Source organism: Mastigoproctus giganteus, chromosome 5 (assembly GCF_048544385.1).
Source record: "Mastigoproctus giganteus isolate SK-2022 chromosome 5, ASM4854438v1, whole genome shotgun sequence".
NCBI lineage: Eukaryota > Metazoa > Arthropoda > Arachnida > Uropygi > Thelyphonidae > Mastigoproctus > Mastigoproctus giganteus.
The window spans coordinates 202,192,611-202,207,260 of NC_143579.1; the positions used below are offsets into that span (position 1 = coordinate 202,192,611).

Here is a 14,650-nt window from a genome sequence, read left to right on the forward strand (position 1 = left end):
AATTCTAATAAGTGAAAATCAGAGGAATATCATCTACAGGCTATAAAAATGAATATATAAAGCAAGTTTACACCTTTTTTCCTCTTTATCAATTAACAAAATTAAATTATAAGTGAAAATTGGAAGAATATTATGAATTTCTGTTCACTGACAAATTTGGAGCGGGGGGGGGGTGGAAGGTTGTAAAAGCTCAAACAATAAAAAAAAATAAAAGTAGTCCATCAATAAAAGAACACGGCACACAGAAATTGAAACTAACATGATGCATGCAAGTGAGATACAGAGAAAAAGATTCTGAACTGAGTTTTTACAAAGTTTTATTTTACCATACAGTAGTTTTTTTTTGTCTTTTAAAAGGAAGCAGAAATTTTTAACAATTGAATCGAAGATTGAGATTTTAAACAGACTTCCAAAAGGAGAAAGTGGGTCTTCGTTAGCAAAATTTTACAAATGAGGTTGAAAAGTCAACCATAACAGACATTAAAAACAACAAGGAAAAATTTTTAGTTTAGATCAAAACTTCATTCAGATGGTGCAAAAAAAAACTATGAGAACAGCTAATAACCCATCCCTTGAAGATGCTGTTTATTTGTGGTTCACACAGAGACAAAGTTTAGGAGAACCTATATTTGGATCTTTGTTGTGTGAAAAGGTGCTGGATTTTAAAAAAAATTAGGCAGCCCCTCAGATTTTAAAGCCAGTGTTTTTAATTTCTAAACTTACTAAACTTTTTTTTTTTTAGTGTCCAGAACGGTATTTTTGATAAGTTTGAAAATCCGAACAAACCCCAGTCCAAATTAGTTCGGATTATCAACGCTCTACTGCATTGATATGAAATCTTAACCCGTGTGAAAGACTATGGGAATGAAGATTTTGATCGAGATATTTTTAATATTCATTTGAAAAACATGGTCAAACATGTAACGTGGTCATTTAAAAAAATGACCATTTTACATTTTCTTCTGATAATGAAAAAGAATTATTGGATTACTCTATACTTCAGTTTTCTCTTCCTGACACCAGTTAACTCAGTCATAGTGGGTGTGCAGATAATGATGAATTCAATCCTAACAGGAAATATTTATGTTTTGAATGAATGAACAAGAATTGAACCCAATCTCTTTCCACACAAAGTGAGATAGATCATCTGTGTTAAACACTGTTCTGCTGTGAGGGTTCAGATGATTGGCACATCGCCACTTATTATTAATATGAAAAAATGATGCATGCAAGCAACACAGAAAGGCAGCTTATACAACATCAGACATAAAAAATTTTTTTTTTTTACTCAGTGCCTCAAAATTATCTCACCAAGTGATAATGGTGTCAGTGGCAGACACCACTGCATATTGTTGAAAATGCCCCGTGTCACCCACACAACCTTGATGAAACAAATTAGTGATGGGAAGATGGAGACTTGAATGATGAAATCCATCTTCTTTCCCTCATTGCAAAATTCATCTTACAGCTCATGGACCATAATGTGATCACTGATTTCAAGCAATACTACCAAATGATCACATTCACTAAGTGCTTGGAGACCACTGATAGAGAAAAGAACTCAGTTTATGCCAATTTCAGAAATGCTTCAATGTCAGGAATGTAATGGATTTAATTCCTACCAAACAAATGCTACAAAAAGAAAGTTATAGCCTATGTGGAACTGAGTTCCCTAGATTTTATGAAGAGACACTCAAAAATAAAATGAAGAAAAATGAATTTTTGAATTTGGAATGAGAACCTTGTGATGTTGAATTAAGAGCTGGTGGTGGCACATGCAGAGAAGCTCAATGCTCAAGACTTGCTTAAAATTAATTAATTCAAGACCATAATCTAGTTACCTGACAGGAGAGATGAAGAAGCTGAGAACGTCAACATTGATGGATTTCACAAAGCTTGTCACCCAGACAACCTTGATAAAATAAATTAGTGATGGGAAGATGGAGACTTGAATGAAAGGAGCTTTTAGATGAGTACCCCAATGCAAATAGATTGTCCAGTGACCTTGAAGGATGTCTTGAATTCAAAGAGAACCCTTTCTTGTAGCAGCAAAGTCCCAAATGAAAGGCGAAGCTAGGATGTAACAATCCACCCTTCAAGGAGTATTATTGTAAAACTAGTTTTTGCTGTTACAATTTATACAAAAAATGAATTTAGTGCTTAGGTTTTTGACTTCCCTGTAAACAGTTATCATTATAACATATAAGTCTATTGCTCCATATCGGTTGTTTTCTTAGCCATTACATTTTAAAGGAACCGATTAATGATGGATATCAAAGGCCCACTTCTCATTCACCTGTTAAAATACAAACATCTCTGCCATTGTGAAGTAATGTAGTATGCCTACATCACAGAAACCTTTGTGTCCAGTGCAGGAAGTGTTTGCAGAACTGACTGCATTACATGGTATAAATTGTAGCAGCCACTGGTATACAATATGATTTGATGGACTTGGAATGAAACATGACTGTAGTGCCATCATCACCAAAATAGTGCAATTTGATAACTAGTTGTTTTACACAACTCTTGAATTTAGTTGTTGTTGTTGAAGTATATAAGAACCAGATGGCAGATGGAAAATTGCACAACAATCATAAACAGTGGGGTGAAAACTTATAGTTTCCCATCCAACAATAGAGGATCTTGCCACATTGTATGATCAAACCTCCACTAGTTGGGACATAAGATGATGCATCCAAAATGAAATCTCTATCTGACCTAACATGAATAGACTGCCATCTATCAAAAAGTTAGCTGGCCTGATGAATCAGATCTTTCTTGTGAGATGAATGGCCATATCCACTCAATAGCTGTGTGGCAATAGCTGCTACTGACTGGCCGATTATTTTCTTCATGATCATTGCCTCCAAACTAAGGATAATTATACCTGAACTTTGAAAGCTTATGACTGGGTACTTGAGCATCCAGTTGTAATGGCAGCAAAGGCTAACATTGTTTAGCTTGTGGTGCCATTCAGTTAAAAATAATTAACAAAATTAATTTCGTTAGTTCATTTACAATATCAAAATATTTCTGTTTTATTGTTAATTTTTATGTTTTATTGCCGTATTTTTACCTGTGAAGGAACTCTGCAAGCACATGTCTCAAAAAAATTCAAGGAAAAAGTGTTCTTGTAAATTCCAGTTTGCCAGGAGTAACCATTTCAAGACAAAAACGATGCCAGCTACTTCATCCAAGTATTAAAGATGTTGAAGTCCACAAAGTAAGGAAATAACTATAACTAATTTTTATTGTGATATCCCCTGTGAAGTAAAACTTATTCAGAAATGTTTTTTTTTCACACTGATTGCTTTGTTTATAGTGCACAAGTTCATAGTTTTTATTGTGCATGAATGTGTGTTTGCATGCTAATGTGCATCTTTTTTGGGCTTAAAAGCTCAAAATAACATGCATAGAAGTGCGATAGCATATTAAAGTCAACTAACATTTTGTATGAGTTTTTCTTTTTCATAATGTAAGGGGGGTATAGGTTTCTATCCCTAGATTCAATTCTTATAGCTCTCACTCATGAATACGTATATACATTTTTTTTTCCCACCGATGCTATTAGCCCCATATGTGAATATTAGCATTAGTAGTGGAAAATGATGCAAGAAAGCAAGCTTATACAGCATCAGCAAAAAAAAAAAAAAAAAAAGAAAAAAGACTCCTCCTATTTCACCTATTCATTCCCTCCAGTAGTTTATCCTTGAATTTATTTAAGCTATCAGATGGAAGTTAGTTCCAATATGTTATTGTAAGAGGGTGCAGCCCTCTCACATTAACATATGCACATATGGGGCTAATAGTGCAAGGGGAACATTTGGGGGAATATTGCCTATTAGCTTGGGCAAACCTAAAAACTGGCCATGAGTATACTCCCTCTTGCACCATAGTGACCAAAAATTTCAGTTTGGTTCCACTTAAAAAGTTGCTTCAGATAAGATCATTACATGTAGTGTCTAATGCTTGGCAGGATCCTTTTATTTGGGATATCCTCCAGGAGTTCTAGGCAGAGGCCTTCATTGATTCCTCTCTCTGGTTGAATCTTTTCTTGAAAATTTGTTCCTAATTCATCACCCAAATTAATTCACTGTGTGTGCTTATTTTCAAAAGACTTCCATTGTTACAAGCAGACCATTGATGCTATTCTGTGTATTTTTTTTTTTTTTTTTTTTGTCCAAGTTATGTACATTTCTTTTGACACCTTGTCTGCCATTATATGCACAAAAATTCAAAGTCATGCGTGAAACCCATGTGCCACCATGTTACTCTTTCTCATTAGTGTCATTTTTACAAGTTACATGCATTTTTTTGACGTATTTGCCATTATGCACAAAAAATTCAAAGTTATGTGCATGAAACCTGCGTTCAGTCATGTTAAACTGTTTTTTGCTAGTGTCATTTCAATTTATAGTTTTGCTCAGAGCACATGTTGCATATTGTGTTATATATTTTGTGTGTAAAACTTTAAATACAATAGAAATGTATTTAAATTTCTGTTCAATACAATATTAGTAAAAATAATAATATGAGTTTACCTCAATATAGTGCGCAGAACACTTCCGTTCAACGTAACTATACGCGACTATTAATTGCAGAAACCGTTGAAATTAAATTACACGAAAATTCTGTTAATGTTCGGCAGCCATATTTAATCTCCCATGCGTAGACCTTTACGCGAATGCGCGAAGACAAATAATCTCTATTTAAGTTCAGGTTTAACCCGATTCGGTAATTTTCATTCCTGTGATCATGACATACGGTCGAAAAGCGTTGTCAGCTTCAATCGGAAGTGTTCTACGCACTATATTGAGGTAAACTCTTCTTATTATTTTTACTAATATTATTATCAACGTAGAACATATTGAGTAGTACAGCTCTGATTCATACTATCTGTTCAATACAATAATATTCTTACTACCTGGACTATAAACCATGAAATAGAAGACAATGGTGCTTTAAAAAAAAAAAAAGTTAAATATTGAAATAAAAATGTCAGTTTTAATGTCTTGGGGAAAATGGTTTTCAACAATATGGATACTGAAAGAAGCAGTGCATTCAAAAGAAAATTGGATGAGTGGTTAAAATTTATTTCAGATGAGAAGGGGAGGAGAAGCAAACTACATGGCTAACCTAATTCACTCTTTAAAAAAAAAAACAGCCCTGTAGAAGATTCTCTCCTCTGGTTGAAAAATTAGCTACAAAAAAGCAATATTGCTTTTGCGTGTTTAATAACCATCAAGTTTTAATATATTATTTACCAACTGTATCATAATATGGACAGCACTGATAAAAATAAGTTTAAAAATGGGGTAAGTAATTAGAATTTATAGCTTTAATGGAACTTAACCCTGAATGTTAAAATGTGCATGTTGTAGCAAGTGTTTCTGCCACATGCTGTTTTTTCCAAACATATGGCACACCACCATAGCAGGATCAGCTGTGTGTGTATATTTGATTCTCCATTGGATTCGAGGTGAGCGGATGCACTTCGTCAGGGCTCCTCAGTTAAGTGGATTGGATTACTGTTGATTAGTGCTTTTAAATATTTGATTTATTTAGATATTGTTGGATTATTTTGTTATAGGTTTTCCTGTAACAGTTTGATTTTAATAATATTATAGATATAATTTTTTAAAGTTAATTTTCATTGATATTTAGCTAATTTTATAATGGTAGTTACGAGATCTGCCTTAAACACGTCACAGGGTATCGTGACTCACACGGAAATAGCCGATGGCGATTTACGGTGAGTCATGATTTAATCCGTTGCGGAACCTGTGGAATGTTTTCCGAGGTCGACCTGGTGGCTAATCATAGCTCACCTGGGGATTCTTTTCTTTGTGATTCATGTAAGGAGTGCACAGATCTTAAATTACAATTTGGTGCACTGATGGAACAATTTGAGTCCCTGAAAAAATGGGTGCTTGCCCTCGAGAATAATGCATCTGGGAGCTCGTCAGGGACTCAAGACTCCAGCAATCTACCAAGTGATGCACACCCGATTCGGGCTTCAAAACAGAAAAACCAAATGCAAACTACTCTGGTTAAAAAGGACACTGTTTTATTAGGACACTCCATTGTCAGGGAAACGGGGAATATTTTTTGTAAAAAGGATAGGTGGAAGCAGACATACCAGGGTATTTCTGCCAGGAGCAACTATTAATGATGTCACCAACAGATTGTCAGATTTTAAGGGGGGGGGGGGGTAAAGAGAATATTATTATTCATGTGGGGACTAATGACATTAAACGTACAGTATCTGACGATTTGTTGGAAAAATACAGGACCATGCTGAGAAATGCCACGAGCTAGGCCACAATGTCTATGTGTCTGCAATTCTGCCCAGACACAATAGGAGGGATTATATGTTAAAAGCCTTGTGGATTAACTCAAGACTTGAAGGACTCTGCAAGGCTTTAGGAGGGAAATTTCTATTAGCATAGCCCACACTTGTAGGTAGAAGGAATTTGTTTTGTAGAGACGGGATACACTTAAACAAAGGTGGTGCAAAAGTTTTTGCCAGTATTATTGAGGATACCTTAAAGGTTCAGGGAAACTGTTAGTTAGGGGGATGTGGGTAATACTGACACGCATTTATCTGATAATATTGGTCAAAGTAACTCTTGCACGTACCTCAAGAGTTCTTATCCGTTACCCCAACTGGACATATTATCTAGATGTTCTGGGGGTAGAAACATTTCAAGTGAGCGGGTAGCTAATGCCAGGGAAGAGAGCCTAAAAAACTTCAAGGGTTGTGTTAGGGTTGTTAAATATACAAGAACAGTAAGTCTTAATTGTTTATATTGTAATGTTAGAAATGTCATCAATAAAATGAGCGAATTCGAACTGCTGGTTAAAACAAGTAATGCGGACATAATAGGGCTTACAGAGACGTGGTGCCACCCCGAAATTGGGGATGATGAGTTTCAGTACGGCTTGTATAATGTATTTAGGAAGGATAGGTAATGTATTTAGGAAGGATAGGTTAGATAGAAGGGGTGGTGGGGTAATGCTTCTTATCAGAAGCAGCCTGAGTGCGAAAATAGCTTTCCCGGATTCAGACGTTTCACGTGCTAGTATAGAATCTGTATGCTGTGAGATAGTTGGAAACAAAGGTATAAAGCGAGTAGGAGTAATCTACAGACCTGGAGATTGTGAAGATTATGACGAAAGCCTCTACATGCAAATGGAATGAGGAAGTAAGCATCAATGTCTTATTATGGGTGATTTCAATTTGCCTCTAATTGATTGGAGTAAATGGGAAGGAAACCCCACATGGGGAACAAAATTTTACATCAACTAGATGACTATTATTTGTATCAACATATCAGGGAAAGTACCAGAGAAAACAAAATATCCTAGACCTCATCATCACCCATGAATCAGATTAGCATTGGCATATGATGCAAGAAAGCAAGCTTATGCAGCATCAGCCAAAAAAAAAAAAAAAAAACTTCCACTTCACCCCTCCGTTCGTTCGAAATACCTGTCCAGCTGAGACTTAAATTTATTTAGGCTATCAACTTCCACAATAAAGGATGGAAGTCTGTTCCACCAACCAACTACCCGCTGGCTAAAGGCAAATTTCCGCACATCTATCCTACATCTATCTTTTCTCAACTTGAATTTATGCCCTCTCAGGTGATTATTCTGAGCAAGAGGAAGAATCCCATCAGCATTGAGCAGGCTCAAACCATTCAAGGCTTTAAAATCCTCTATCAGATCTCCTCGCCGGTGCCTAGTCTCCAGACACTGTAATTTGCAAAACCTAAGCTTTTTTCATAAGAGCAACCCTTTGTTCCATTCACTAATCATGTTGCCCTTCTCTGTACTCGTTCCAGCAGCTCTACATTCTTCTTGAAATGAGGCCTCCAGACCTGTATACAGTACTCTAGGTGTGGCCTGACCATTGCCTTATACAGGGGACTAATCACCTCCTTATCCCTGCTAGAAAAATTCCTGTATATCATTGACAATACACCATGAGCTACTCTTGCAGCCCGTCTGCACTGCTCAGAGAACTTCATATCTGCCTGCACAATTACCCCCAGGTCCTTTTCATTCTCTACCACTGTCAGTGTAGTACCACAGAGTTGATACGTTACTCTGGGTTTGTGTTTCCCATATGTAGTACTTTACATTTGTCGATATTAAACTTCATTTGCCACATCTCAGCCCATCTGCTTAACCTTTCCACATCCTGTTGCAGCAGCATAGTGTCAGTAGTGTCCTTAACAACCCTGCCAACCTTTGTATCGTCTGCAAACTTGGACATTAAGCTTGATACACCATCAATATTATTTATAAATACAGAAAACAATAATGGACCTAACACTGAACCCCGAGGGACTCCACTAATTACATTAGTCTACGATGAGCAGTGTCCATTGATTACCACTCTCTGTCTTCTCCCCCTCAACCAACCCTTTATCTATAGCAGCAATTTGCCTCCAATGCCGCAGTCTTCCATGTGCAACAGTATCAAAAGCCTTTCTAAGATCCAAGTATATAATATTAAAGTTATTCCCTGCATCCAGTTCTTTTGTGACTGCATCATAGTATCCAATCAGATTGGTCAGGCAAGACTTCCCCTTAACAAAACCATGGTGTGTCTGAGCTATAACTGAAGTCTTGTCTAGATGATCCTGCAGTGCTTCTTTAACCAGTGCCTCCGTTAATTTCCCTGGAACAGAAGTTAAACTAACAGGTCTGTAATTACTCGTGTCAGCCTTTGCTCCTCCTTTGTGAATTGGGGGTCACATTTGCACATCTCCAGTCTATGGGTACCTCCCCTGAGTCCAAGGAAGCTCTCATAATTATGGCTAAGGGTTTGCTTACTTCCTTTGCTGCCTCCTTTAATATAACTGGATAGATCCCATCCACCCCAGGTGCCTTTCTTGTGTTTATCTTCAACAATTTCTCCTCCACTTTACTCTCAGTTATTACAAGATTCTCTAGCTTACTGCCAGAGTTGAATACACCTCTGGCATTCCCCTCGCTGAATAACTCCTCATGTGTGAATGTCGATGCAAAATATTCATTCAGTTTGTTAGCTACCTGGGCAGGATCATCAACAGTTGACCCATCGATATCAAGTGGATCAATCTGATTCATCCCCTTCCTTCTAGAGTTTACATAAGTAAAGAACTATTTGCCGTTTTTCTTTGCATTCCTTGCCAAAGATTTCTCGTAATCTGCCTTCGCCTGCATAACCTCCTTTGTAACTTGGTTACAGATCAACTTATATCTATCATAGGCTTCTGTGTCACGTGTTAATTTATATGTATCCCATGCATTTTTCTTCTCTGCCATATGTCTCATTAGTTCATGTGACATCCATTTAGGCCTAAACCATTGAACAATATTTCTTAGTTGGTATGTAAAGCCTAGTAGCTTCCAAGATAAGTTCTTTGAATGCTTCCCATTTTGAATTGGCTGTTGGTAACATCATCAATGGTCCCACTGTATAGAATTTAAATACTGTCTCATATGATTACATAACAGGGCTGACAGTAGAGGAACCAGTAGCAGGAAGTGATCACAGAGGTCTATGGTGGATGATGATGACAGAGATAGCAGCAGTAAAAGGCAAAGGAATGGGTTTTAATTTCAGAAAAGGAAATTACGATGGCTTAAGGTGCTACATGGCCTCTATTAACTGCGTGGATATCGTGCAGAGAATGAATACAATTGAACTTTGCTATGCTTTTAAAACATTAATCACAGATGCCTTGAATGCGTATTTACCATTAAAAAAATACTCCACGAGCAGGGTTCCAATTTGGATGAATAGTGAAGTTGCCACATTACTTGAGCAGAAAAAGGTGGCATGGAAAGTTACAGAGCAATAAAAAGTACTGAAGCCTATAACAGCTACAAGATGATCTGTAATAGAGCCACAGAAAAGGTTCGACAGGCAAAGGCAGTTTATGAGAAATCACTAGCAAACAGAGCAAAGAGTGGGGGGGGGATAAGGAGTTCTTCACATATCCTATATAAATGCCAAGAAAAGTAGGACAAATCAGATTGGATCTTTACGTAAGGGAAAGGGGATAGTATTAAATACACCAGCTGCCATTGCAGATGAACTCAACAGTTATGTTGCATCGATATTTACAAATGAAAAACCTTTTGTGGCAATGGGAAATTGTGGGAGCGAAGTTGAAAAATATGTAATTTCGCAAGATTATTTAATGAAAAAAACTTTTGAGCCTACAGGCCAGTAAGGCTTCTGGAGTTGATGGAATATACCCTATAATCTTAAGGGAGGCGGCAAGTGAGTGCATTGAACCATTGAGGCTAATTATGCGAGCATCACTAGACTCTGGGGACATTCCCTTGGATTAGAAAAGTGCCAATGCATCTCCCATAAGGGTGGCTCTAAGAGTGAAGTGGGAAATCATGGAGGCAATGATCAAGGGTGGAATTCAGGATCATTTGGATCAAATTGAAATTCTCAAGGATACTCAGCATGGTTTTGTAAAGGGAAAATCATGTTTAACAAATCTGTTTCGCTATTTTGAAAGGGTCACTCACGAGCTGGATTTAGGGAATAATTTCGACATTGTTTATTTGGATTTCAGCAAAGCTTTTGACTCAGTCCCACATGAGCGGTTGCCTTATAAGCTGGAACAAGTTGGAATCACTGGGAAAATCCTTAGATGGATAGCAGGATGGTTTCAGGGCAGGAGGCAGAGGGTTGTGATAAATGGCTATTCCTCAGATTGGGTTGAAGTAAGAAGTGGTTTTCCCCAAGGATCAGTATTAGGACCACTGTTGTTTTTAATTTTCATAAATGACATCGATGAAGGGATAGAGGGTGTGATGTCTAAATTTGCAGATGATGTTAAAATTGGTAGAGTAGTTAATGATCACTGTCAAGCTGAGCTTCTTCAGAGAGACCTAGATAGACTTCAGGAATGGTCAGAAAAATGGCAACTATGCTTTAATCCAACAAAGTGTAAGGTATCACACCTGGGAAACAGTAATCCCAAAATAACTTATTCACTTGGTGGAGTTCAACTAAACCCAGTACTGGAGGAAAGGGACTTGAGTGTTACAATATGGTCAGACATGAAATTCTCTGAGCATTGTAAACAGGTTCCAAGGAAAGCCTATCGATGATCTATCGAACTTTTGCAAGTAGAGATAGGGACGTGATAATCCCATTATATAAGGCTTTTGTTAGACCACACTTGGAATACTGTGTTCAAGTATGGAGACCGCACCTAAAGAAAGATATTGAGCTTCTTGAAAGGGTGCAAAGACTGGTAACTTGCCTGGTGAGATTGGCAAAAGGGCATCCTTATGAAGAAAGACTTCGAATATGTTGGTTGCAGAGTTTGGAAACTAGACACCTTAGAGGAGATTTGATTGAGGTGTTTAAGGCTCTGAGAGGCATCAGTAAAATGAATGAGAATGAAATTTTCAAGATTATAAATGATGCTAGAACTAGGGGACATAAATTCAAGTTACGGGGGGAAATGTTTAGAATGGACTGCAGGAAGTTTTATTTTAGCCAGCAAGTTATAAATTACTGGAATAAGTTGCTTACATGGGTGGTAGAGGCTGACAGTTTGGGGAAATTCAAAGGTCCTTTGGGTCAGGGAAGTGCATAGGATGATAGGTTTAATTTCCTTTTCTTTTATTAATTATTATTATTTATTTATTTGGTTTTTTTAAATCATTGTTTTATACGTTTTTTTTTTTTTTGGCTGGTGCAGCATAAGCCATAGGCTTTCTTGCACCATGCGGCCATTACTAATAGTAATTTGCATATCTGATACTTAATGTAAGTATGACTCATTATAATTTATGTAATTTGTTATCTGTTGTAAACTCTTCTGAGTTTGGCTGTAATTGGGTAAATTTTTACCAGCTAATGGTCATGTAATTCTCTTACACAACAAATAAATGGATATTTATAATGGTAATAAATGGCTTACGGTGGTTTGGAATCCATTATATCCTTTAGTAATTCACATCTTGTACATTGAATCCAAAAATAATGATAACTATTTTTCTCTATCACACCATTGTTTGTTTTTTTTTTGTTTTTTTTTTTACCTGCAAAATGTTATAATCTTGTCTTTCTAGAACCATACTGTTATACAGTCTTGGCTGTGTAACAGTATGATTCTAGAAAGTGAACATTGTACTGTTTAAAGTAACGGCCATAAAATTATTTTATATTTTCTACTTTTTTGTGCATATGTAAGTTAATTTAAATGTTTTGTGAGTTAACTAAGAACATTGTCAAAGCATTATTAAATAGTTCTACTTATTTCAGATGAATGACAAACCGTGCATCCTTTACTGTAGAACACCATATAATGAAAAAGGGACTGCTATATTATGGAGCCACATGGGTCTTGATGGCGATCCTTGCCAGAATAACAAGGTAGGATATCAACATGTTTATTATGAAATTAGTCTTCTTACTATATATTTCATTAATCTCATTACTCAACACCTTGTGTGCAGATATAAATTCCTGCCACAGATGAGCTCCATTTGTGAGAAGTAAGCAATAATCAAAACTTTCTCTAATAACACTATAAACGATTTATAAATGCCAATATAGGGTTAAGTTGTCCATTTTAAGAGATCTGAATAACGTAAAAGTGTTTAAATACTATTCATCAAATTTTCCCCTTCTTTCAGATATGCAGATATGGTCAATGCATATAGCATAAATGAACATTTTGAATACTGTACTGATGCAGAAGACCAAGAAAATTTTTCTGATAGACCTGCATGAGCTTTTTTTTTTTTTTTTTTTTCAGGGACTTTGAAATGGAACTTATTTTCTTTGAAGAATAAAATTTTCTAATTTCCTTTCCTAGTTTGCTGAAATTAATACATGACTTCTGTGATCATTCTTCTCAGAAATGCATTTAATATATACTTTTTGTGATGTGCTAACCACAGTTTTAAAAACTATATCATGCTAATCTGTGAATTTGGATATAACTATACTGAAGAGTTTCACTACTGTATATTCTGCATATTTTTTATAAGCAATCCTTAAAGTATAATTTTAACCAAAGAACATAATTATATTGGACATTAAACGAAACAGTTTCTCTTTTCTGTGGTCTTTAATGGCATTACTAAACTGCTGGGGAACACTTTCTACAAGTTTTTGGTCTGTGGAGATAGCAATCTTGTTCTTCTCCTTCCATAAAGATAAGCCTAAATAGTATTAGAATTAGTGGTGGCAAATAATACAAGAAAGCACACTTATAGAGCATTACCAAAAAAAAAAAAAAAAAAATCCTTTTCACATATTTATCCCATCCAATAGTTTGTGGAGTTCTTTGAATTTATTCAAACTATCTACCACTTCCCCAACAGATTGGTCTGATGATGGGTATCGGTAAGATACCCAAAACTTTTATGTATAGTAATTTAGGTGAACAGCCTAATAAACTATATTATTAATTTCATGTGGTATAAGAGTGGTATTAATATCATAATAACCTTAAACTTCTGGCATCCATTTCCCTAAATAATTCCTCATGTGTGAATGTAGATGCAAAATACTCATTCAGTTTGTCAGCTGTCTGTGCAGGATCATCAATGTCAAATGGACCAATCTGATTCATTCCCTTCCTTGTAGAGTTTACGTAAGTAAAGAACTCTTTGCTGGTTTTTTTTTTTTTTTTTTTGCATTCTTTGTGAAAGATTTTTTGTAATCTGCCTTTGCTTGCCTAACCTCCTTTGTGACTTGATTACAGACTAGCTTATATCTACTATAGGCTTGTGTGTTGCCTGATAATTTATATGCATCCCATGCATTTTTCTCCTCTGCCACAAGTGTCATTAGTTCATCTGACATCCATTTAGGTCTAAACCTTGAACAGTATTTCTTAGTTGGTATGCTGATGCATGTTTCAATAAGCAGTGCAAGAATCACTTTCACCTCTGCCTGTAGCTATTGTTAATCTATTAGTCTGTGTATCCACCCCCACCTAACACTGCCACGACTGCATCAGAAAACATTCTTGCACCCATTCTGTTTAAATGTATCTCATCCTTACAGAAACAGTCCCTCCTAATTAATAGGCACAGACTAAGCTGAGAAAAATTCTACCCCATGCACAATCTCTCCAGGACTCATGTATCTGGGCAGAATTGCAGACACTTTCTAAGTTAACCCTTTTTTTTTTTTTATGTGAACCCCAAACACGAGAGGTATTAGAACCTATAGTACTTAGTACCGTGCTTGGGTTGGAGGTTGAGAAGACGAAAGAAGATATTTGTTGACATTGGACTTGAACTTCTGTAGATTGTAATTATCAGGAAATACGTATGAAGGAAGGTTGTTCCAGAAAACGGCAGTTGAATGAATAAAATGAGGAAGATGAAAAGTTGGTTCTGTGGGTTTCAAGTTGGACAGTAAATGGATGTTGGCTGGTGGCGGCATGTGTTCGGACTGTTTTGAAAGAGAGAGTTGGAATTATAAAAGCCAATTCAGAAGAACAGTGCCCATGGAAGTACGTCTATGAGAAAGCGAGTGGAGAGACTCTGTTAGAGATAAATCATTAATTAACCTAACTGCTCTCTTCTGAATGGAATCAAGAAGCCTGAGAGACGTTTTGGGGGCACCACCCCAGATGTGGGAACAATATTACATGGCAGG

General features: G+C 36.4%; 1 protein-coding gene across 1 annotated transcript in view; it reads left to right on the top strand.

Moving 5' to 3' along the window:
- LOC150086010 (A disintegrin and metalloproteinase with thrombospondin motifs like) overlaps positions 1–12,766 on the top strand; it is a 63,094-nt gene extending 50,328 nt beyond the window's left edge. The window contains exons 7-9 of the mRNA XM_090374770.1: positions 3,085–3,223; positions 12,296–12,528; positions 12,670–12,766. Of these exons, the coding sequence (XP_090230896.1) occupies positions 3,085–3,223; positions 12,296–12,528; positions 12,670–12,766 (469 nt within the window). The remainder of the gene's footprint in view (positions 1–3,084; positions 3,224–12,295; positions 12,529–12,669) is intronic.
- Positions 12,767–14,650: the final 1,884 nt, after the last annotated feature.